Raw genomic sequence first — 26174 nt, 5'->3', positions numbered from 1 at the left:
AAACTGGGAGCAGCCTTCCCCCTGGGCTGCTCCATGTTGTAATGTGTTCTATTGGTTGCAGCATCTGTCAGTGGAGGACTGCCCCTTTAACTAGACAGCCTCCAGCTGACAGATCGTACTGCGCATGCGCAGCCCGCCCGACGCGCAGACCAGCAGCGTGGAGCCCGGAGGAGCAGGTAATTGGATCCCATTAGTGGTTTGCCTGCTACGATCGCGCGGGCAACCCACTAATTTCACCGAGCGTGTTGCCCACGCTCCCGAAACCCAACCCGCCGGAAACCCGCAGGCCTGCTAAAATCAGGCCCCTGGTGTCTGACCTCCAATGACTGTCCTCCCCCTCCCGCCCCGATGATTGACCCGCCCCCACCGTGACCCCCATGCCCACTCCCCCATCCATACAATCTAAGACTTACCTGAACACTTACCTGAACATGTCCTATTCCTTGCTCTGCTCCCATTCGACTGAGACCAGGCCGGCCTGTCGGACGGGAAACCGCCAAAAAAGAATAAAAGACGTCCCAACCTCAAAATCGTAAGGTCGTCCGGGAAACCCGGCTCTGAGTCAAAATTCTGGCCCATGACTTTTTATTGGCATTGTTGAGCTTTGGTATGTCCAGCCTCAGAGTTAATGTAGCATGTTTGCCTGAACAGCAGCAGATGCCCATTGAAAAAGCAACAGCAACAGTGTCATTCTTTGATATGACCTCCTTGCTTTGGGGGTTCAAGTGCAAACAGAATTGAGGCTGACTTTGACTTACTTGGTAATAAAATATAGGCAATAATAGAGAAGGCAATCAGAGTTCTCATTGCTGTCCATGGTTCTCAGTTCCCTGTGAGCTCTGAACAGTGGAAGGATGTGCCCTAGTAAAGTATTCCTTGCTAATTTATAGTTTGGCAACAGCAGGAGCAGCTTGCAGGGTGGTCCTAGCCAGACAAACATGAATAAATTTACCAGTGCAGTGTAACCCCTGCCCTCCAACCACCCCCCCCACTCCCCCCACCACCCATCACAACCAACATGCAACTCTTTTATTGGAGCTGAATAGGTTCAACCATTTCTTGAATAACATTCATCTTAAAAATATCCATTGTACATATTGTCAATGTTTAAAATTAAACTGGTCACTTTGATCCTCTACTTACTGTGAAAATTAGAGGCCTGGATTGGTTTCTCAAGCAGTGCTTTTAAGATAGCAACTACTTTAGAAGGGACAATGTCACCTTCAATAGTGACATCTGACTGGTGCCATTCTTGAGTACTCTTAAGGAACTGATCCACCTCCAGCCACTGATGAAGCTTCTCGGGCTCTCGAACAGGCGAGATGAGCTTGGAGCCACTCAAGGTATAATAGCGCCACTGGCGCACCTTCCGTTCTGTGTAGGCTGCCAGACCTCGCACCGGAACCATAATGAAAAGCTGTGTTGGTGACTGAACCTGGGAGAAAGCAGGACACCACTTGGAAACTAGCATTCCCTTTCAAGCATTTCAGTCAGTAATGAGGTTTGAATACACAATGAAGGTTTTGTAATTAGGTATACATAAATTTGTGAAAATTGCAGGGTACATGTGAAATAATATTCCAGTTAAAATGATTACCTGCATGACTGTTTTTGTAAAGATATATCAGATGTGTGAGTGTTTGTGAAAGAGCAAACAAAATCATCAGAGAGCACAGCTGATAGAAGCAGCTCCAGGCAAAACACTTGGGTTTGCTCCAGAACACAGTATCGCTGATGTGAGGACACCAATGTCATTAATGATCAATAGCTGGCTTGTTTGTGACTGTAAGATTACAATTGAGCCAGGGTATAGTAGTGTGTGAATTGGGAGAAAAAGTGAAAACGATATGTGCATTGAGTAGAGAACGATGATTTTTTTTAAACAAAAGGCAAGTTAATAAAAGGTAGAGGTAAGGGTTATACACTGGAGGCCTGGAATTAACCCTCTTAAAAAATAAAATGATTCTCTCTTCACATATAAATCTATTTCCTTTTTACATTCCCCCCTCACCAATCTTCCCCTCTTCACGAGGCAGTGACTCTTTGCTGGGATACAGTCTCACGGGCACTGGCCACCTCTAGGTATCTCACCCAAGCACCCATTATTCGTGTTTGACTCGGGAGTGAGTATGAGCAAACTATTTGATCGTGAAGAGTATCACAAGTATTTGTGATTACAAACCGATTCAGTTGATTTGTTTTTTGAGAACAGGTGCAGTGTCCTTCAACTATCCCTAGATGTCTGCAGCATACTTTACAAATGCCATATATATAAATATATTAAAAACTATGAGTTTTACTAAAGTCAACTGAGAACAAAGCTCTCAGCAGTAGCTGCCTGCTTCTATTATAACAAAACCCTGGCTGATCATATTCACCTCTGGTGAATAGGAACTGATTTTAATGGAGAACTTGATATTGGGAAAAGTACAATGAATGATATGCATTACTCCTGCATCAATCTGTTTTTTGTCCTTCTTTATTGTTTTTTAATGTATTTGTAATTACTGGGATCCACAGAGAGCCCCGCGTGAGATCATTTTAGCAGTGAATGAACGTCAATGTGTGCCAAGTAGGTTCCACTGCAGGACATCCATTCCACAATACTGAAAATGCAAAGTTTGGTTTTGTTGGATGACCTGTTTACAGGCCGCTCTCATTCCATTTTTGTTCTTCCTGTTGTTGCTAAGTATTTGCTGTAATTTAGAAGTGGGTTCCATTATATTCAAGTGAGTTATTCTCACAAAGTCATATTAATGTTTTAATCCATGCACTGTCAGCATTATTGTCAATGCCTATAATTGAGAAGAATTGAAAGGCTGCATGAAGATTTGATTTCTGGTTGTTCAGCATGATGTACTGAATAATGAGAAATACACATTCATTGTATCTTCAAACTCTGCGGACCAAACATCAATCCAAATGAAAACTATTTTTTCTCATCTTCCATTGAAAGATGAGAAAAAATGTCTGGTTTCTTTTTTCACCATTATCTTTACAATACTTTTTTTGTCAAGCAAATCACCTAAAAAATATAAAGAAGGGTTTAGGGGAACAATACCAGATCATTTGTACTCTGGCAGAAGACAGGATGGGAAAAACATTTAAAATATGTTGTTTTCATGCAAATAGCGAGATTATTGTACTAAATGGTGGGGTTGAAATTTTTAACACAGTTGGATGGATAGTTAGGGTGGACTTGGAAAAGATCATTGTAATATGGAGCTTGATAAGCAAGGGAGAGATGTATATCTAGATACAAGAGGGTATGAAGACAATCTGATGTACCAGGAAATGGCGTAGAGGAAGTCGGGAGACTGGAAAAACGGAGGGATGGGAGGATGGGGCTATGGGAGCTAATCACTGTGATGTGTACCTGGATAGAAGCATGTTGGGCTCGTTTCCCTGTCAGAATAGATGACCATTTAGCCACTACAGCCAGCTGGTCCTAGCGAAACAAATGAAACATGTTCTTTATAAAGACAAATCATAAAATATTAATTTAAAACCAGAACCCGAGAGAGTGGTAAAAATGGAAATGTATTTTGGGAAAAGCGGACTGTATTTAATGGGAAACTTTTCAGATATGCAAGATCAAACTTTAACATCAAACACATATTTCAGGACAGGAACCATCACATACAGACAAGTCCTTTAAGATATTTGTAATGTATTTAAACACACAAGTTTACTCAACCCATTGTTCAAATTTTTATATAGTCTACTCCTAATTTGAAGTTGCTCAATTCAAATTATCTGATAATTCAAAATTTTTAAACAGTAATTTACTAATTTCCTATATTATTTATGTTGCTTAATACAAATTACTGGCTAATTCAAATTTTTAGCACACAAAATAATTTTAAATTATCAGCAGTCAACTGTAATAAAATCTTTAACTTGCATTAATAGAAAACAATTACAAAAGCAGAAAAAGATTTAAATGACCACGTTTCCGAGTTACATTGGAAACTAAAAAAAATACAGGAAAACGAGATAGTTCAGGTCATTTGAGGTGAACCATGGCTGGAGATACTAGTTGCTGGGAAAACAGTCCCACTCATAGGACAGGTAAGAACACTCAATTGTTAACAGTGCTCCTATCAGCACTGTGGGAGGTCAAAACTTCACAATGGACAAACATATTTGACTAATTTTAGTAAACATCACGCAGGAATGGAAAATAACTAAATCCACAAGTTTTTTTCTTTTGTCTTGGCCGTTTAAATATGACAGTAGTAATTTTCATCACAATTGTTTTCAGTATTGCTCCAACGGCTCAATGAGTTCAAATATATGGATGGCAGGATTAATCACTTTCCAGCAGAATGGGATCTTTCTGAAAGGAAAGTCTTAAAGATTTTTTCTGTAGAGAATATTGGATGGCTTAGGAAGCGTACCAGTCACATACTAGGCCAAAATCAAATGTGCGCAGAACAGAAAATTGAGAATCACGCTCGCTATGCCCAACCAATGCAGAGCAGCAATCAATAAAAACAATAGAACATTAATCTACATAGTTGAAACAGTAGAATACAAGTCAGAGAGAGTTATGATAAAACAGTATAATGCTCTGGTCAGACTGCACCTTGAGTACTGTGTCAGTTTCTGATCACCAAGAAACAAGATAGATATTCAAGCACTTGAAGTAGTGCAGACAACAGCTACGAGGCTGATCTCATGGGTCCAAGTTTTCAGGAAAGACTGGAAAAACCTGGGCCGTTCAGCCTGGAAAAGTGGCTTCTGAGAGTTAAGGGAATGGATAAGGTAAATCCAGAATATTACTTTAAATTAAACTGAGTGTAGGACAAGGGGACATAAATTCTAACTAGTAAAATGTAAATTTAAGAAAGTACTTCTTCACACAAAGAGTGAACAATACATGGCATAGAGTGCTGAATAGAGTAGTAGCAGCAAAACCCCTGGACTATTTTGAGAAACAATTAGATGCAGCAATGGAGGACAGTAAGGTCATTCTGGATGGATGAATTAAGATGGGCTGAATGGCCTTCCTCATCTGTAAGCATCATGCCCAGAAAGTGGTCTGCCAGCAACCTCTTCAGACCTGCAGAAAAGTAGTTTTTTCCTGCATTTAAGACAAGGTGGAATAGCAAGACTAGAAGAAATCTAGCTGTCATTCTGGACAGCAGCCAGAAGGCTCAGAAGTCAGCGGATGCATGTGCGGACAGCAGAACACAAGTTCTCTCCCCGAGTTGAGGCACCAGCTTATTCACTGAGGGACATCCCTGCCTGGGTGAAGGCCAGGCCATGCAAATCAACTCAACCCAGAAAGTTATCAGAGTTCAGCCATGCTCCAGTCTACAAACGTGCACCACCTAACTAATGCTGGGGTGAGAGATGAAATCGGCCCCTTCACTACTGTATCTATTCTGAGGTTGAAGCAGATGCACAGACCAATCAGCCTGGATTTTTCTCGGGGAATCCACAGCTTTTTAGAGCACTAATGGCAGGAAAATGGCACCCCAAAAATCAGCCTTTACTATGTCTCTGTGGCTTCATAAGCTACCATTTGCTCACCCTGCCGCATGCAAACGATGATGAGGGTGTGGCAGCCTGGCATCCGATTTCTTCCTCATTGGTTGGTGACAAGAAAGAATGCCTCAATGAAAGAGGTGCCAAGGCCGCTTCTGGCAGGCCACAGACACTAGGAGAGCTTAGCGCCACAAGGAATCCAGAGCTAGCTGCCTCAGAGCTGCAGGTAAGTCTTTAAATAGTTTTTCATCTTTTAAAAAATTTAATCTGCAGCCTGAGCTTTGGGAATTAACGGGGTCTCCAGTAGGCTTTCTCCGGTCTTTCTATAGGGAGAAAGAGGTGGATCACCGCAGTGATGCCAGATGATCAGCCACCTTACATGGCCTCCAGCCCTTACCCATCGGTATCTATGCCTCCTGTGTACACATCTAGGCACAGCTATTTCACCGTGACCCCTTTTGCAATGCTTCAGAAGGCTGCCCCTCCCTCATGAAGCAACAGCAGTATTATGCCAGTTGCCAGACCGCTGCCAGCACATCTCATAAGGGAGTCCTTCAGCTAATGGAGATACAAGCTCATGCCAAATAAGTCCTGCCATCTCAGTCCCTCTTTGGCAATAAACTCAATTCAGTAGCTGGCTGACATGTAGCTCTCCTCTACAACTACCAAGGCTCCCATTTGGAGATCATTCCGCTACTCCTTTAGCTCCCTCAAGCTTCAAATTATTTTGCAAATTTCCCGTCAGTGACAAACATTTCGTATTGTTTGAGATCATTGTGCCTTTCTTTTGGTGGCTGGTGCTTTGTGCCCCCTTTTAATCTTATCCCCCTGGGTCTATCAGGAAGTTCTGATGAGACTGGATAATGGATTGCAGCTTTGGTGGAAGCTCAAATGGCTGTCATGTAGACTCTAGGCTCAAACCTGTGCTTCGCCTTGGATAGACAGACGTCTGCTTTGGGGGATTGAGGTGATATCTCCTTGCCTTTGATTGTGGGCAATTTTCCCTTTAAAAATTTTTAAAAGAATGTGTGACTGCGTGCCATCAAATGGAATGCAATCCATGTTTCAGAAGGCATTCCTTAATGGGGGCAAGACAGGTGTAGGAATGAGATACATATCATGTGGCTCTTCCTCTGCTCTACATGTTGACAGTGAGTAAAGGAACACTTGCAAGAGAAGTAAAGGTTGTTAAGATGCTTTTCAATGCACTGAGGCAAGATGACTGCAATTAGCAAAGGTACATAGCTACAAAGCATGGCTGCCTCCAGTTATCTTTGCTATCCTGGAGAGGGCATTGAACTTCTTCCAGTATTGAGTAGCTCTGCAGGGATTGCTGGAGGTGGCAATCAATCCCCTTCTACCATTGAACCTGCATCATGCCCTTTGTAGGCCTCCTTCCCATGGATCCAAAAAGCTGGGCCTTCCTTTGCCAGGTTGCTGACAATGGAACCTTAAGATTCTTTAAATTTGGGGCCTCAGTGCCTGTAGAAGCACTAGCTTCAGAAACTGCAGTGTGCCAAATTGGTACAGACAAAAAAAATGACTGCCTTGGCCCTTTCAGCTGCTCCAACCATTTTGACACTGCAACAGCATCTCATTCTCATCCCTTCCACAGGCAGACTCTCTATAGAGGTTTCAAATAATGCCAGGTGCCCACAATGTTTATGGTAAGTGCACCAAGGCAAATTGGACTGGTTCACAGCAGTGCAACACTAATGGGCAGAAGTGCAGTTCCAGCTCTATTTCGGTCGCAAAACTGGCCAAGGAGATTTCCTTTATGAAAAGGACTTGAGGCATTCCTTCTGTTCTAAAGAACATATTGAAGTCGGCAACAATCCTTTGGCTCAGCTTACACTCGCTGGTAAAGTGATGATTTAAAGAAATCGAAGGCAGCATTGAGGCAGTACTCAATACTGCCGTCAACTTGGTGCAGATTTTGTTAGAACAGATTTGGTTATGGAGTGATTTGATGGAGGACGAATTATGAAGGGATGGGACAGGGCAGATAAGAACAGACTGTTTCCAGAATTTGAGACGTCTAAAATGAGGGGACATAGATATATGATCAAATGTAAGACATTTACGACAGAGAGCAGGAGAAACTTTTATTTTAAACAAATATGGTATAATCGACTGCGCTCCTGTAGCTATCACAGCACCAGAGGACGAACCAGGAACTTTTCTCAACAGGAAGGGCAATCATTCCATCAATGTCCAACTGGTGTGTGATCACCGCCAAAGGAATATGCAAGTCTGTACCAGTTTCACTGGCAGTTGCTGTGATGCTTTAAATCCTGAGGCACTCGTCCACCCCCCCACCACCCCCCCCCCAACTATTCCATCCCTCCGCGAATGTCAGAGGATGGCTGCCAGAGACCAGGGATACCCCCTCCGCACCCAGCTGATGTCACTCCTCTGCAACACGGGTACAATAACAGCCATGGGACCACTAGGAACATAATTGAATACACCACTGGCATCTTGAAGCTAAGGTTTCAGTGCCGTGATCGCTCTGGGAGCACCCTGCAATATGCTCCAGACAAAGAGGGTTGTATCCAAGTAGTGTGCTGCATCCTGCACAACATGGCAATGCCCTCCCGGCAGAAAGGATAAATAGGGCAATCAAGAGGACTTTAAACTAGTAAATGGGGGGAGGGCTCAGGTGGAAAAGGTAGTATAAATAATAATTCTAAAACAAATGAAAAGGAACAGAGTAATAGTCAGAAATTATGCTTTAGGCACTACAGGCGATGGGAAAACTAGAAGATGTAAAGTTATTAAATCAGGAGAGAGAAATACAAACTGTGTGAGAAAAACAACATTAGAGCAGAAGGACAGGTTCGGGTGTGTGGCCCAAATAAGTGTTCTTTATACAAATGCACAGAGTATAAGGAACAAATTGAATGAATTGCAGGCACAAATTCAACTTAGACAGTCCGACATGGTAGCCATTACTGAGTCATCAGCATCAGCAAGACGGTTAGGACTGGGAACTGAATATACCAGGTTAGAAGGTCTACAGGAAGGATAGGGAAACTGGTAGGGAGCAGGAGTAGCCTTAATGATTAAGGATGAAATTACTTCAATGATAAGAGAGGATATAACAAGAGGTAAGCAGGTAGTGGAGACTTTATAGGTACAATTAAGAAATAGAAATGGATTTAAGACTGTAATAGGAGTTGCGTCTAGGCCCCCTGGTAGCAGCTGTGAAGTGGCAGAATGTATAAATGCAGAGATCAGACAATCATGTAGCAAAGGCAGAGTGGTTTTAATGGGGGATTTTAAGTTTCATATTGATTGGTATAAGCAGACGAGCTCATGTCAGAAAGGCAGTAAATTTCTTGAGTGTGTTCAGGACAGCTTTCTGCAACAATATGTCCTAGAACCAACAAGGGGGCAGGCCACCACATTAGATTTAATAATGAGTAATGAGCCAGATTTAGTTAACAGCCTAACGGTGCGTAAACATTTATAGAATAGCGATCATAATATGATCAAGTTCAACAATGATGTTTGAAAGGAAGAAACACATAACAGCTACTAAGACTCTAAATTTAGGTAAGGCCGACTTCAATGGGATGAGACGGAGATTTTCCACAGTAAACTGGGCAAATCTGTAAATGGGTAAAATGATAGGGAGGTGTTCAAAAAATAATTTAATGTGATACAAAACCAGTTTATACCCCCAAGGGGCAAAAGCTCTACTTGCCATAAAAACAGCCATGGACGACAAAAGAGGTAAGGGACAACATAAAACTAAAAGAAAAAGCATACAAAAAAAGCACAGATCCTGGCGACTGGGAGAGATACAAAGAACAGCAAAGGGTGACAAAACAGATTGTAAGAGTTACAAAAAGGGAGTATGAAAAGAAATTTGCAAGGGATATCAAAATCAACACAAATTTTTTTTACAATTATATTAGGAAAAAGAGGGTGGTCAAGAGCAATGTGGGCATAAAAACTGATAATGGTGATATTGTAAATGAAAATAAGGAAATGGCAGACATGTTAAATAATTACTTTGTATTAGTATTTACAGTAGAGGAAGAGCCGGACACCTCAAAGAAACTAACTTTGAATCAGGGACAGGGATTCGGTGTGCGGATATTACACAGTGTGCTGAGAGTTCGGTAAGTGTGGGAGTTTGGTGAAGTGGGGAAAGGAGGTGCTGCTTTGCCTTGTTTTTCCAAACTATTCCTGCAGAGCGGTAGTGGACCTGAGAGTAGAAGACTGAGATTGTGGAATAAAAGCAGCAGCAGACCTGCACCAAGAGACAACTACTGTGCGCCATCACAGGGACTTAACTCCTGGACCTAAGATAAATAAGAAGCAAAAAGTAATCCAAGTGGGACGTCACCAAGGAAGAGGTAAGTGATTGGCTGGTGAGTATTTTCCTGCTGAATTTGTCTAAGGTTAGAGTTTGTGGATTCTCTGGTCTCTGTTGTGTAGTGGGGGACTGCTGTTCAGCAAGGGCCCTTGAGTATACCTTTTTAATTGAAGTGAAATTGGTGGGATTCATTTAATTTGAATTAATTAGTTAAAGGGTAAGTCATGTCAGGACAGCCCAGCCCCGTGTTATGCTCTTCCTGCTCTATGTGGGAAATCAGGGACCCTTCCGGTGTCCCTGACGACCATGTGTGCGGGAAATGCATCCAGCTGCAGCTACTGACAAACCGCATTGCGGCACTGGAGCTGCGGATGGATTCATTAAGGAGCATTCGCGATGCTGAGAACGTCGTGGATAGCACGTTTAGTGAGATGGTCACACCGCAGGTAAAGGTTGTACAGGCAGGAAGTAATTGGGTGACCACCAGGCAGAGTAAGAAGAGCAGGCAGGCAGTGCAGGGGTCCCCTGTGGCCGTCCCCCTCTCAAACAAATATACCACTTTGGTATATTTGGCAGCAGCAGCCAACTTCCTGGCACCAGGGGTAGCTCTGCTGCACAGGCTGGGAGGAAAAAGAGTGGAAGAGCTATAATGGTAGGGGATTCTATCGTAAGGGGAACAGACAGGCGTTTCTGTGGCCGTAAACGTGACTCCAGGATGGTTTGTTGCCTCCCTGGTGCCAGGGTCATGGATGTCACTGAGCGGCTTCAGGGCATTCTCAAGGGGGAGGGTGAGCAGGCAGAGGTCGTGGTCCACATTGGGACCAACGACATAGGTAGGAAGGGAGATGAGGTCCTGCATCAAGAATTTAGGGAGCTAGGTAGCAGATTAAAGAGCAGGACCTCAAAGGTTGTAATCTCTGGATTACTCCCAGTGCCACGGGCTAGTGAGTATAGAAATAGGAGGATAGAACAGATGAATGCGTGGCTAAAGAGTTGGTGCAGGAGGGAGGGTTTCAGTTTCCTGGATCACTGGGCCTGCTTCTGGGGAAGGTGGGACTTGTACAAGTCGGACGGGTTGCACCTGAACCAGAGCGGGACAAATATCCTTGCGGGGAGGTTTGCTAGCACTGTTGGGGGGGGTTTAAACTAACTTGGCAGGGGGATGGGATACAGAGTGGAGCTACAATAGGGGGTGATGTGCAGCCAAATATAGAGAAAAAAACAAGTCAGCTTGGAAGACAGGGCAAATATGTGAGGGCAAGGCTGGATGGCATCTATTTTAATGCAAGGAGTCTTGCGAATAAGGTGGATGAACTGAAGGTGTTGATAAACACATGGGAGTATGATATTGTTGCTGTCACAGAGACATGGTTGAGGGAGGGGCAAGACTGGCAGCTCAATATTCCGGGGTACAGAATCTTCAGGCGAGACAGAGGGGGAGGTATAAGAGGAGGGGGGGTCGCAATATTAATTAAAGAATCAATTATTGCCATAAGGAGGGATGATATATTAGCAGGTTCCTCTAATGAGGCCATATGGGTGGAGCTTAAAAACAAAAAGGGGGCAAGCACTTTGATGGGAGTGTACTATAGGCCCCCAAACAGTCAGGGGGAGATAGAGGAACAGATATGTAGGTAAATCTCAGAAAATTGTGCAAATAATAGGGTAATAATAGTGGGGGATTTCAACTTCCCCAATATTAACTGGGATACTCAGAGTGTAAAAGGCTTAGAGGGTACAAAATTCTTAACGTGCATCCAGGAGAGCTTTTTGAGCCAGCATGTAGAAAGTCCTACAAGAGAGGGGGCGGTACTGGACCTAATTCTAGGGAATGTGGCCGGCCAAGTGGAAGAAGTGCTAGTAGGTGAGCACTTTGGAGGGACTAACAAGGCAAGGGAATACACAATGAATGGGAGGACCCTAGGCAAGACAGAGGGTCAGAGGGATCTTGGTGTGCAAGTTCACAGATCCCTGAAGGCGGCGGAACAGGTAGATAAGGTGGTAAAGAAGGCATATGGGATACTTGCCTTTATTAGCCGAGGCATAGAATATAAGAGCAAGGAGGTTATGATGGAGCTGTATAAAACACTGGTTAGGCCACAGCTGGAGTACTGTGTGCAGTTCTGGTCGCCACACTACAGGAAGGATGTGATCGCTTTGGAGAGGGTGCAGAGGAGATTCACCAGGATGTTACCAGGGCTGGAGCGCTTCAGCTATGAAGAGAGACTGGGAAGATTGGGTTTGTTTTCCTTGGAGCAGAGGAGGCTGAGGGGGGACATGATTGAGGTGTACAAAATTATGAGGGGCACAGATAGGATGGATACTAAGGAGCTTTTTCCCTTCGTTGAGGGTACTATAACAAGGGGACATAGATTCAAGGTAAAAGGCGGGAGGTTTAGAGGGGATTTGAGAAAGAACTTTTTCACCCAGAGGGTGGTTGGAGTCTGGAACTCACTGCCTGAAAGGGTTGTGGAGGCAGGAACCCTCACAACATTCAAGAAGCATTTGGATGAGCACTTGAAATGCCATAGCATACAAGGCTACGGAACAAATGCTGGAATATGGGATTAGAGTAGACAGGGCTGATGGCCGGCGCGGACACGATGGGCCGAAGGGCCTCTATCCGTGCTGTATAACTCTATGACTCTATGACTCTATAATTAACGTAAGCAAATTAACAGTAATGAAGAAAATAATGGCACTAAAGAGTGACAAATCCCCAGGTCCAGATATTTTCCATTCCAGGGTTTTAAAGGAGAACATTACAGAAGCCCTACTATAATCTTCCAATGTTCTCTCAATTCAGGAACCATTCCATTGGATTGGAAAATTGCACATGTCACTCTGCCATTTAAGAAAGGTGAGAGAGGGAAACCAGGGAATTATAGACCAGTTAGCCTAACATCTGATGTCCGGAAATTACTAGAGTCTATAATTAAGGATAGAGCGACTGAACACCTTGAAAATTTTCAGCTGATTTGAAAGAGCCAGCATGGATTTGTAAAGGGTAGGTCTTGCCTGATGAACCTGATTGAATTTTTTGAAGAGATGTCTAGAGTAATGGACAGGGGAATGTCAATGGACGGTGTTTATATGGACTTCCGGAAGGCATTCGATAAAATACCTTGTAAAGGTGAAGTTGAAGCTCATGGAATCGAGGGCAAATTATTGACCTGGTTAGGAAATTGGCTGAGCATCTGGAGACAGAGAATATGGATAATGGGCAGGTACTCAAATTGGCAGGATGTGACTAGTGGTGTCCCACAGGGATCTGTATTAGGGCCTCAACTATCCATTGTATTTATTAACAACTTAGATGATAGGATAGAGAGCCACATATCCAAGTTTGCCGATGACACAAAGATAGGCAGCATTGTAAGCAGTGTAGATGAAAGCATAAAATTACAGAGAGATATTAATAGATTAAGAGAATGGGCAAAACTGTGGCAAATGAATTTCAATGTAGGCAAGTGTGAGGTCATCCACTTTGGACCTAAAAAGGATAGATCAGAGTACTTTCTTAATGGTGAAAAGCTTGAAACAGTGGAGGTCCAAAGAGACTTAGGGGTCTATGTACATAGATCATTAAAATGTCATGGACAGGAGCAGAAAATAATCAAAAAGGCTAATGGAATGCTGGCCTTTATATCTAGAGGACTAGAATACAAGGGGGTAGAAGTTATGCTACAGCTATACAAAGCCCTGGTTAGACCACACCTAGAGTACTGTGTTCAGTTCTGGGCACCGCATCTTAGGAAGGATATATTGGCCTTGGAGGGAGTGCAGCATAGATTTACTAGAATGATACCTGGACCCCAAGGGTTAAATTACAAGGAGACATTACACAAATTAGGGTTGTATTCCCTGGAATTTAGAAGATTACGGGGTGATTTGATTGAAGTTTTCAAGATATTAAAGGGAACTGATAGGGTAGATAGAGAGAAACTATTTCTGCTGGTTGGGGAGTCTAGGACTAGGTGACAGCCTAAAAATTAGAGCCAGGAGTTTTACGAGTGAAGTTAGGAAACACTTCTACACACAAAGGGTAGTAGAAGTTTGGAACTCTCTTCCGCAAATGGCAGTTGATGCTAGCTCCATTGTTAATTTGAAATCTGAGATTGATAGATTTTTGTTAACCAAAGGTATTAGGGGATATGGGGCTAAGACGGGAATATGGAGTTAGGTCACAGATCAGCCATGATCTCTTTGAATGGTGGAACAGGCTCGAGGGGGTCTACTCCTGTTCCTATGTTTCTATGATTGGAGTTGGTGGAGGCACAACAAAAGCAAGAGGCATCATCCAACGAGGAAGAATTGAGTGAAGGTGAGGGACAACCAGAAGAAGAAGGGGAGGGGGGGCAGCAAAACACCTGGCAGCCAGAGAGGGCCTGGCTGCAGACTGCCACACTTCCCCTGGAGAGGAGAACGGGTTTGAACCCAGAGCCTGCATGGCAGCAATTTGTGCTTCCACCAAAGCTGAGAAGCGTGCGAAGGCGGACTCCTGTTGTGAGGGCACGGCTGCAGTGTCCCCGGAGATGGTCACTCTCTCCACGGTAGACTGCAGAGTGCTGATGCCACGTGAGATGATACCATTAAGGCTGGAAGTGGACTTCAGCCATGGTGATGAAACTCCGTGGCAGGACTTGCAATACCTGACGCAACTGCTTGTGTGAGGCAAGCAGGTTTCTTCCCATTGCTGGGCCCCTGAAATCCTCAAGTCTGTCCTCCTCAGCAAAGCTGGGAGAGGAGCTTGCCCTCTGACAAGCTGTCTCCTGGACTGTCCCTACCTCAAGTTCCTGCTCATTAGTGCTAGGTGTATCATCACGTGCAGATCTCGACTTCACTCTCTAGCCCAGTCGCTGGTGCTTGCGAGTGATGGAGTCCGTGACGGTGCCGCTTCAGAAGGATCTTCCTCCTTTGAGGTGGCTTTTTCGGATGGCTGTGGCTGTTGAGAAGAACCTAAAGGATTGAGAAAGGGAACATGGGTTAGGGGGGCTTTGGGAGCTGCACAGTTGCAGAAGACATGCATCACAATGTAATTTGATGCAGTCAGGTTGGCTGAATGTGCGTTTTTCCAGTTCTTAATGAAAGAGTACAAGTAATTGTCAGAGACCCTGTTCAGTGAGTGAAGCCCCCAGCCTTGAAATGCCCAATGCACACAGTTCTGGCATGTCCACAAATTTCCATGGCGTGTTGCTCCAGCTCTCAGGATCATAAGGTTAGCTGATCCTCCCCCGGTCTTGCTCCTCTCACGATTACTATGTGCTGTTTTGTCCTGTAGAAAGAGAGGACAAGAGTTATTGAGTGGCTACTAGGAGGAGAGTGCAGATATGTGGGGCTTGTGCTAGTAGTGTATATGCTGAGAGGAAGGAGAAGCTAGATGCAATCAAGATGAGGAGTTATTGAATTGAAAGCAAGTGTGTGGTGTTTGATGTGAGGAAGGAGTTACGAGAGAAGTTGATTGTGCAAAGGCTATCAGGTGAGAGGAGAATGGTGCTGGTGGCTGGTGTGAAGGGAGCAATGAAGAGGAGAGTGGGTGTAATGAGAATGACAGGTGGTGTAGTGCAGTCTTGTGCTGGGTAATGAAGGAAGTGATGGAGAGAAGGGAATTGTTGAGAGCACTGGGGTAGGGGGTGAAGGACTGCTGCCATGTGTTGGAGGGAGAGATGGAGAAATGAAGAGCAGTACTCACCCTTACTACTCTCGTGAGATCGTTGAAGCAATTCCCGCACTGTATCCAGATCCTGAGGCGAATATTCCTGGAGCTGCTGACCTCTGAAATTTCTTTCCATGCCTGGTGGACAACCCCCCTGGTGCTGCTGACAACAGGAGTTCCCTCCTTGCCTTCTGCCCTACCTCTAGGGAGGCTTCCAAGAACCTAAGGACGTGCCCACCACCCATTTCTCAGATGATTCTTCATCCAGCACCCTGGAAATGAAAGAAGCCACAAGGGAATGCAACCTCCCATTAAGAGGTGCGTTGCCACTTTAAATAGGCCTCCAGCAGACCCGCCAGAAATTGCTCCCCGGGAGTGGGCGGGTGTCCAGTTGGGTCAGCCAATGCAGCGGGAACGAAGGAAGTGCTAGTCCTTCACCCAAGTGCCACAGACAAGGCATCCAAGGAAGTGGTTTAATATTCAACAGTATGACTTTATTACAACCAATGCTGTTGTGACATTTCTGAAACTGCACCACAAAAGCAGGATGCTGAAGCCTTGTCATTTGGAAAAAGTCAGAGGAGCAGTCAAGTAGGTGCCAACTTTACTACAAAATCTCTAATAAACCTCTCTAAGTGGCATACAGCACTATGCACATTTCTTACTTGCCAAGCTTTAGCTTAAGAAGTTTTTTTTTGTAAACAATGTAAGAACGCTGAGACGACAGACAAGGCGACAAATAATGATTTTGAAGGAGGTCTATAAATCTTTATATGTTATACCATTGGCAGAGCCACTGATTCACAGTGACTGAATACGGCAAATTGTTTCTTATTACATAGGATTCCAAGATTTTTCATGGCGTTTTGGGGATTACATTCCATGACTCAGTATTTATAACTAGGGTCACTAATTTAGTGACTGAATAAGTCAAATTCTGTCTTATTGCATTGGATTAACGCATTTTCAGAATTTTTGCTAGTGTTTTTGGGGATCATATTCTGCAGTTCTATCCATTACTTTATGAAAACTGCAAATCGGTGTCCCTGACCATTGGTTATACAAGGTCCCAGAGGGTGAAATTCAACTTTGACGGGCACACAAAATGGCCGGTAGAGGATCCTTCACCTGTCTCCATCCTGTCCGGTTTTCCTTTCCGCTGTGAATTGTAGTCCCTGTTGGAGGGAATTGTGGCAGCCAATTTGCACACAAGACCCCACAAACTGTATTGCCCTGAAGTGTTAACTTAAATATGTGCTCAAGTCTCTAGAGTGGGACTTCAACCCACAACCTGCTGACTCAGAGGCATGAGGGCTACCACTGAGCCAATGCTGACACCAATTAACTGAGGCAATACCTCAGTGCTCTTGGGCTATGAAAAGAGCAAGAAAAATCAGCCGAGGTTCCTACTCTCAATTGTTATCAGTGATTACTGCTGGAAAGTCCATGGGTTCAATATTGAAACGGAGCCAGGAAGGGGGCAGGGGGTCAATTTGAGGTCGAGAAACCCATTAGTACGGGTTTCCCAGACGTCCTTACGGTTTTGACATAAGGACGTCTTTTATTTATTTCTTTGTTGGTTTCCTGTCCGACTGACCGGTTGATTGACAGGCTGGTCTTAGTCGGACGGGAGGCCAGCCAGGGAGAGGACGTCTGCAGGTAAGTCTTTGTTTGCATGGAGGGGCGGGGGGGGCATAGGTGGGCAAGGAGCACAGGTGGGCAAGGGGCACAGGTGGGCATAGGTGGGCCCCAGGTTTGCAAGGGGCATAGGTGGGCACAGGCGGACATAGGTAGACAAGGGGTCGTGAGTCATGGGGGATGGGATCAGGGGGGTCAGTTATGGGGGGCAGGATCGGGGGTCATCGCAGGGTGCGCAATCATTGAGGGGGAAGGTCGGGGATGGGAGTCAGGGGGTCGGGGTCAGATGATTGGGGTCGGGGGTCCGCGATCGGGGGGGTCTGTAATCGGGGGGGGGGGGGGAGTCCGCGATCGGCGGGGGGTCAGTGCAGGTAAGTTTGTCGGGCTTAGGGGGAGCACTCTTGCTCCTCCAAGCCCAAAAGCTGTGCCTTTCTAGGCACTTGCCTGCAGTCTCGGGCCTTCTCGCCTCTTTTTTAAATTTGTTCATGGGATGTGGGCACCACTGGCAAGGCCAGCATTTATTGCCCATCCCTAATTGTCATTGAGAAGGCGGTGGTGAGCTGCCATCTTGAACTGTGTGGTGAAGGTTCTCCCACAGTGTTGTTAGGAAGGGAGTTCCAGAATTTTGACCCAGCGACGATGAAGGAATGCCGATATATTTCCAAGTCAGGATGGTGTGTGACTTGGAGGGGAACGTGCAGGTGGTGTTGTTCCCATGTGCCTGCTGCTCTTGTCCTTCTAGGTGGTAGAGGTCGCGGGTTTGGGAGGTGCTGTCGAAGAAGCCTTGGCGAGTTGCTGCAGTGCATCCTGTGGATGGTACACACTGCAGCCACAGTGCGCCGGTGGTGAAGGGAGTGAATGTTTAGGGTGGTGGATGGGGTGCCAATCAAACGGGCTGCTTTGTCCTGGATGATTTCGAGCTTCTTGAGTGTTGTTGAAGCTGCACTTATCCAGGCAAGTGGAGAGTATTCCATCACACGCCTGACTTGTGCCTTGTAGATGGTGGAAAGGCTTTGGGGAGTCAGGAGGTGAGTCACTCGCCGCAGAATACCCAGCCTCTGATCTGCTCTTGTAGCCACAGTATTTATGTGGCTGGTACAGTTAAGTTTCTGGTCAATGGTGACCCCCAGGATGTTGATGGTGGGAGATTCGCTGATGGTAATGCCATTGAATGTCAAGGGGAGGTGGTTAGACTCTCTCTTGTTGGAGATGGTCATTGCCTGGCACTTGTCTGGTGCAAATGTTACTTGCCACTTATCGGCCCAAGCCTGGATGTTGTCCAGGTCTTGCTGCATGTGGGCATGGACTGCTTCATTATCTGAGGGGTTGCGAATGGAACTGAACACTGTGCAATTATCAGCGAACATCCCCATTTCTGAGCTTATGATGGAGGGAAGGTCATTGATGAAGCAGCTGAAGATGGTTGGGCCCAGGACACTGCCCTGAGGAATTCCTTTCACGAGGCGTAAAACAAAGGGCCAGGGAATCCCGGCCTCTGGGGTTGAAATCAGGAATTAGTTAAAAATGGAGGCCTGAAGCCTCCTTGAAAGGTTTTGAGGCCCGACCCGCCTCCTGGGAGCGGGTCAGCTGCCCGCCCCTCGTCCTGTGTCGGTTAAAATTGGAAATGGGTGGGTTGGGGGTGGGTCTTAAATGGTGGCAATTTTCAATGGCCCCACGCCCCTAACTCACCTGTTTTTTACTTTTAAAATTGAGCCCCATTTGTGTGAGGCCATACCACAAATGAATAGCCTGCCAGAAATTATTGTCTAGGCTTACACATAAAGATGAAATGGATGTGGTATTTGTCCGTGATTGGCATCTGTGAAACTCAGCACAAGTCTAAAGCCTAAGAAGAGGAGAAAAGAAAATTGGAAGGGCAAAATAAAACACAACATATCAGGATATATTTTAACCTTGGAAGGATCTTAGGTGGGCAGTGGGAGGAGAGCTCCCATGCCCGCCCAAAGTCCTTGCCTCGAAGCCTAAAGCATTGAGGGCCGGGCCTTATTTGGTTACCTCCAATGGGCTATAAGCAATGTATCAGCACTCACAGACAGCTCACTGGCGGTGGGGACAGGAATTCCAGCAACTCCTCTGCGCAGCTAAGCCGGAAGTTGTATCTTAAAGGTGGGCGAGGGGAAGAGACAATTGTAGGAGAAGGGGGGCCCAGACAGGCTTTAAGCAGGCCCCATTGGTACATCAAAATAGCATATTACAAGTAGGCTCCCACCTGAAACAGGCCGCTCATGGGAGCGGGAACGGGGTGGTAAGTGGTACACTGCCATTTCCAGCCTGACAGGCAGAGGCTGTGAAAATTAAGCTCCATTATAGCCACATCAATTCCAACATAAAACCTATTCAAGACAAATTAACTTTATTTCAGGCCCAATTTACGTCAAGAGAAAGGGTTAGAAGTCACTGCTACTACAGGTGCCAAATGCACTCAGCTGAAATGAGTCATGATTAGGTCAAAGTACTTTGGTTGATAATTAGCTAGAAACCTGTTGCCTCTAACACGATTTAAAATAAATATTTCGCTGGAATGTGTACAGGTGTCAGAGGGGCAAGTTCACCACAGGGGGAGGAAAGAGAGAAACAAACCAATAAATTGCATCAGCTACATTGTCTGCTGGAAGTCTAATCTTGGCAGGTTCCATGCCAACTGAAATCCCTTTCAATGGAAAAAGTTGAGCAACAGTTTCCAAATACAAAAGAGAGAACAATTTCCTTTAACTCAATCTCATCTTGAAATATTCGTAGTTTTATATTTTATGAGCTTAATTAACATTAAGCTCCATAATTTACCTCCATTACAATTTTTTTTTTGCCCAATTATATCTTTTCTTTGTCTTTCAGATTATCTATTATTTCTCTCCCACTTTCCATTTTTGCTTGTGAAGTTGTTTGTTTTTTTATTCCTTTTCTGTTGCTTAAGACTTTCCTCTCTAGTGAACATTTCTTTCCCCTCTTTCTCACTATTTGCTCTATATCCACGTTTGCCATCTTTCTTACTTCAGTTGTTTTCATTGTTTTTGTTTTTCTCTCTGTCTCTCTCTTTCCTCCCACTTTGGTGAACTTATACCTGTGCCACCTGCAGACATTCCAGCTGAATATTTATTTTAAAGCATGTTAGAGGCAATACATTTCTAGCTAATGAACACCCAAAGTAGTTTCAGCACTCTCCTTTTAGCTGAGTGCATTTGATGTCTGCAGTAATACTGACTTCTAAATCCTTTTCTTAACACTTGGGAATCTAATAATTGGAAGAAAATGTGTCATTCACTTTAAGTTCCATTTCTTGGCTTGTTAGATGAGGTTCCTCACACTCTGCATTGTCCTGGGCATCACCACTCTAACTCAGTGACATGATTGGGTGGGGATCACTTCGCACTAGAGGTAGGTACCCTGGAACATTGCTCAGAGCCAGGGTGGTCTCCCAGACTAGTTTCAGTCACCAAGGTGGGGGGGGGGGGGGGGGAGGTGGGAGAGGAATTTTCCAGATTTTTATCCCCCAAATTGGCCTGAGTTTTTATTTGGTCTTCTAGCTGTCCCAGGTGATCACACAGTGGGATGGGGTGGGGAATGTATGTATTGTGATGCACTAGGCATCACAACTGTATGGGACAGGCTGGATGGACCAGTAGATATTTTCCTGTCCGCCATTTTTCACATGTCTGTATGCTGCTTAAAAATTCATTACATTTCAGTGGCGCAGGAATCTGGTGGATGAAAAAACTAGATCGACTCCAAGGGAAGAAAAAAGTAGTTTGGATCCTTGGTGTCAACCTACTTTTTTTCTTCTACCAGGCTCCTGGGCTAATGGAGCCTGGTACGCTTTGCCAGACCCCATCCCAAATCATGGAGACGGGGTCATTTAATATCAACCACCTGCATTTATATAGCGCTTTTAACATAGAAAAACATCCCAAGTCACTTCACAGAGGCATGAGGAGAAAAAATGGAGACCGAGCCAAAGAAGAAATGAAAAGAAGTGACTCAAAGAGGTGATCAAATTTCTGCCCATTGTGGGCAGTCTACCAACATTAAAGCCTTTCAGTCCACACGCCCCCTAGGAATTCACTCCTCCCCCCACCCCATTGATTCTACAATTAATTCAAATTACATAGCTTAACCAAGTCAGGATTGATGAAAAACTGCTATTTTGTTGTGCTCAATCGTGTCTTTAGTTATTCTCACGTCGGGACTGAGTGCAGGCCAAAGCCATTCAAAGGGCCATATTTCAGCTACTGAAGAGAGTCATTGATAACAGACCCCTGCTACGTAAAAACATTCCATGACAAATTTAATTTAGACCTTCAACTTAACCCTTCAAACACCTGCCAGCTTTTCAGGAAGAAAATTCAGGAAATGGGATCAATTCAGAGCAAGGAGGAGATATCCTCAAACCTTAGCAGTTTCTAATCAGTAAAAGGAATCGATATTCCATGTGTTAACACTGACATTCAGCGACCACATCACAAAATTGCAATATTTATGTAGATTTTCATTTCCCTTTATTCCCATCCTTTTAAATATTCTTAAAGTATGCCATACTTTATTTTTGTTTGTTGACAAACTATCAATCTTTTAAACCTTATTCATTCTCATAGCAATAAATTCACTTAGCTTACTAAATAAGATTGACTTTGATAAGATGCACCCAACTTTCACTTTGAAATTCAGGAATGCAGACAGACAAATAACTTTAATTACATATTCGGTCAGCCTGTTTGCAAAAGTTCTCCAAGATTCCCTTCTACAGGACTGTGGTTGATAGCATCACTGAAAGCTAAAGTGACCCACATACAAAGTTCATTTTCATTAGCAATGAAAGTCAGCACATTCCGACTGAAATAAAAGGAAAGATTACCCAATGCATCTTCTTTCTTCTAATCCTCCCCAAACCGCTGGAATGATCCAGCACTGGGTCATGCTTTTACTTGGGAGGGTGGAGAGAAATCACGTAAGGGGAAACCTCCTTTTAAGATATTGTGACATCATGGCTTCACAATGCCAGAGGTCTCCTAGTGTGATCAACCCATCTTGAGCAATATAAAAGGGCCTGCTCCATCCCAGTGAGGCAGTTTCTTTTGCCCAAGGCTCATTTGAAAAAGAATGGAAATGATTTGCTTCCCTCACTCCCCTTCCCCCAAAAAGCCCAAGGGGACGTCTGGGTGGAGAGGGCAGGATGCTCATTCGAAGAACGAAAAGGTATACATCAGCTACATACAACTGGAGAAACAAGTAATAATTCAGGACAAAGAACAGGAAAAAAGTCCTTGCAGGAGAATAGACGCTCCAGTTGTCAGGACAGACCTGTGAAAGAAATTGACATCCTTGGCTGCTAAGTCCAAACAGCAATGCTTGGTGAAGATATGTCACTGATTAATGTATGTTATTAATGGATACCTCACAAAAATTAATACAGATGAGAGAGACCATTTCTCATGGCCCATTTAGCTCATCTTTCTATAGAAACCATCACAACATCGAACTCTCTGTTGAATGATCCCAGAGTTTTTGCCTTCACGTCTCTACCTGGTAAATCATTCCTGGTATTAAATAATGCTGTGTGAAGAAATGCTTCCTAACACTGTTAGGAAACTGCCACATACTTGTTTTAAGTATGCCTAGTAAGTAATCATGGAAGGGGTGGAATGATGTTTCACTAAAGAAAGGGCCAATGGACCCTATAGATTGGGCAGGATCGCTAATGGATGATGTGGAACTGGTTGGTGTCCATTGTGTCAGACAAAAATGCTCAATCTTAGATTATGTTCTGTAGTCCACAAAGTAAATCCTGCCTAGTGCAGGCTACAAAGCACAAGCAAATGTTGCAGCCAATGTCATGCCAAAGGCATCAATCCCATCTGCAACAGTTAAGACCTGTAAACTTTATACTCAGTATGTAAAGCTGATGTGGGGTTGTCATTCTTGAAGATTTTTGAAGAATTTGACAACACGAAGAACAAACCAACAGAAACTTTGACAATGATAATTAGGATGAATATAACAAGAAATGAAGAAAGCAGAAAAAGAAAATAATTCCAAGTTGATGGCAATATAAAAGTTTCCTTGGGGTAATCATATGTGTTCACCCTCGGCTGTGAAACAAGAACTGGCACTTTAGCGTGTGGCAGGTCTTTTTAAAGTGTATATGGTTGATCAGATGAGGCACCTTTGCACCATCACAATTGAGCTCATCTCTTGCACGACTTTTCCCAGTTAAAAACATGATCTGCGTTGGACCATTTCAGTGGTGTATGGAGCATTCAATATGCAGAAGAACATCCATAATTCTCTGAACATTCCACTGTCCATTTAAATCATTTTCTCATCACGACTCCTCCTCTATTTTTCATAAAATTACCTGCTAGCAACCAGCTTCCTTCACCTGCACAGATGAGTTCCATAGCCATCTCCACAGTTGTTGCAATGTCTCTCCATGACCAGTAAATAAAAGGTGTTTTTGCAGAGGGCCAAGACCGTTATTCACTTGCTCCACGATGGAGTTGTTTCCTGTATCAAGCCACTGAACTACCAGTCGAAGAACTGCTAAGATTCAAACTGGCAGCCAAGTGGTTGGGTGGCATGTGTTCTATCATCAGGGTTAAATAGGGCACAATGTTTTAGTGCTTGCACTGCATCCTTTCTTTAAGCTAAAAATTGTTTCCAACACAGACTGAAATAGCAACCGCTGCCTGGCACAGTGGAGTGCTGGCATTGCTACGAAGCATCTTAGGTGAGCAGTAATCTGATTGGTCATTGTACTACCATGGTTCACATTGACATCATTATGATAAACAATGGTCCTGCATTAACTTGTTAATATCATAATTATCATTTAAGGTAACGAAGAAACAGACATTTCAAACGTTGAATTTTGCAAGTTAAATCTACTCACTTTGTAATTGTATGCAAAGATTGTTCATGGATTAGGCTTCAGTGGGGTTCAACTTGCTACTGATGTGACCCTCTAAAAAAGTTTTATAATCCAAGTTCTGTACAAACTGCTTGCATTAAATTGAATTTTACAGGTTAGCACAGATTCTAGTTCATACATTACCTTGATGTTATCATTGTTAATTCCAGAATGGGAAATGGGCTGAAATCGGCTGTCCTCTTTGCTGATCGCACAAGTCAGTTCTTGAACAATGGCATAAACTTCTTCTTCAGTCTTTGAAATTTGCCGACGATGCAGATCCACCTAACAAAGAAATTTGTTAAGACATTTCTAGCTCTCCTGTGAGCAAGATACCACATAACAGAGTTAGAATATACTGGTGTCTATATTGTGGGCATCAGTTAAAGATGATCCCATGAGTCAATTGTCTTGTCTCAGTGTTGTCACATCTTCCATTTCCCAGTTTCAAACAAATCAACCAACCATTTTCTGCTCTGTGCTGGATGGTATTAGGCTGCTTGCTCAGATGTTTATTATAGCAGCACAATACAAATGCAATTAGGAAGAGAATCACAAAAATGTACTCAAGCTGAGGGATACTGGGGAATTGCTATAAACACTTTATTTACTTTTCACATCCAATTAAGCAATCCTAGATTATAGCATGGGTCCATTGCACATTTAACTCACTCTACTCTGCCCCAACAATATGCCCCGTCTCCAACCCTATCTGCATCAGTGTGAAATTTTCCATACCACATACTACAACCTGGGTAGTATGTTTGAGCTAACTGTGGGCAATCTTGTGCTCCGTTACTGCACTGACCACAAAGGAGTCTTTTCTACCACAATCAGAAAGGCAAAAAAAAAAATCACAGTACCACTAGTGACAGTGTAACTCCTGTTTGGAAATAGAACGATATCATTATGTAGCAAAGGCAAAAATGAGGAGAAAAATTCCTTGGAGCACTAACATTTCCAGTTATGGGTGTGTGGAAGAGACACTCCCTCACTTTTTGATATGGAAAGATGCCAAGCTAGTAAACAGAATAAACAGTACTTTTCAGTACAAGTGATGGTTTGTAAAAAGTGCTGGTACTATTTTTATAAATCGGACACAAACATACTCACCATTTCATATGCTTTTACCAACAGGATTGTGGTGTATTGGGCAGAGCAGGCTCACATGACAGTCTGTTGTCTCAGAGGGGTTTAACTTAGTAACATTTAACATTTATACTATTAATAAGTTACTACTGACAGTTCCATTCAACATGAATTTCATTACTGTCCCTATGTGAGTTAAAGGCCCTGTGTCAAAGTCACAGTTAGCTGATACATTAACAGTGAATTTGACATTGGCTATCAATCTATCACTGATTTGGCTGGCAATGAATTTCACAATATAAACCTTGTAATGCCAACTTCATAAACATACAACTTGCATTTGTAAAGTACTCTTCACATGCAGGAAGATACCGCAAAACATTTTACAAAAACTGAGGATGCCAAGTAGGAGGGACCAAAGACACAGCTGAAAATAAGGGTTTTGAAAGCAGTGAGAGTGGTGGCAAGATGGAGAGAACTGGGCAGAACTGTACTGACTGAATGAGCAGCCACCAATGGTGGAGCAGAGGACAAAAAGAAGTCTGGTGTTAAAGGACTGGAGGGTACTTGTCAGGATGCAAAGCAGGAGGAGATCAGTAAAGTAAGGTGAAGTGAGGCCATGGAGGGATTTGATGTGAGGACAAGAATTTTGAAGTCAATTCACTGGAGTACTGGGAGCCAATAGAGCTTGCAGAGGATGGGATGATGGAAGTGTGCAGGACATAGTGTGGGTAAGGACACATACTATAACATATTGGATGAGTTGAAGATTATGAAAGGTTAAAATAGGAAGGCAGGCTAGGAGAGCATTACAGAAATTGGGCCTTGAGGTGATGAAAGCTTCTTTGGTTTTGTCAACATTAAATTGAAAGAAAGATTAACTCGTCCAGGTCTTTATGTTATACAAGCAGTTGCAGACAAGGGTAGATTTTCTTCTCCGCCTAGGTGATAATCTGGTGGAGTAGATCGCCTGTCCGCCTGATTTTCATTCCATTAATCCACCGGATTATTGCCCAGGCAGTGAAGACAAAATCTACCCCATACATTTA

General features: G+C 43.9%; 1 protein-coding gene across 4 annotated transcripts in view; it reads right to left on the bottom strand.

Moving 5' to 3' along the window:
* Window positions 1–26174, bottom strand: part of mab21l3 (mab-21-like 3) — a 72451-nt gene that overhangs the window by 21776 nt on the left and 24501 nt on the right. For 3 of the 4 annotated variants that reach the window (XM_067992933.1, XM_067992936.1, XM_067992932.1), the window contains exons 3-4: window positions 24181–24321; window positions 1144–1435 (exon numbers count right to left, since the gene is read on the bottom strand). In XM_067992933.1, the coding sequence (XP_067849034.1) occupies window positions 1144–1435; window positions 24181–24321 (433 nt within the window). Of the gene's footprint in view, window positions 1–1143; window positions 1436–24180; window positions 24322–25149; window positions 25240–26174 lie in introns of those variants that run through there. The other variant, XM_067992934.1, reaches the window with a different exon arrangement.

This window comes from Heptranchias perlo, chromosome 11, assembly GCF_035084215.1.
Source record: "Heptranchias perlo isolate sHepPer1 chromosome 11, sHepPer1.hap1, whole genome shotgun sequence".
Taxonomy (NCBI): domain Eukaryota; kingdom Metazoa; phylum Chordata; class Chondrichthyes; order Hexanchiformes; family Hexanchidae; genus Heptranchias; species Heptranchias perlo.
This window is presented reverse-complemented; position numbering and strand designations above follow the sequence as displayed.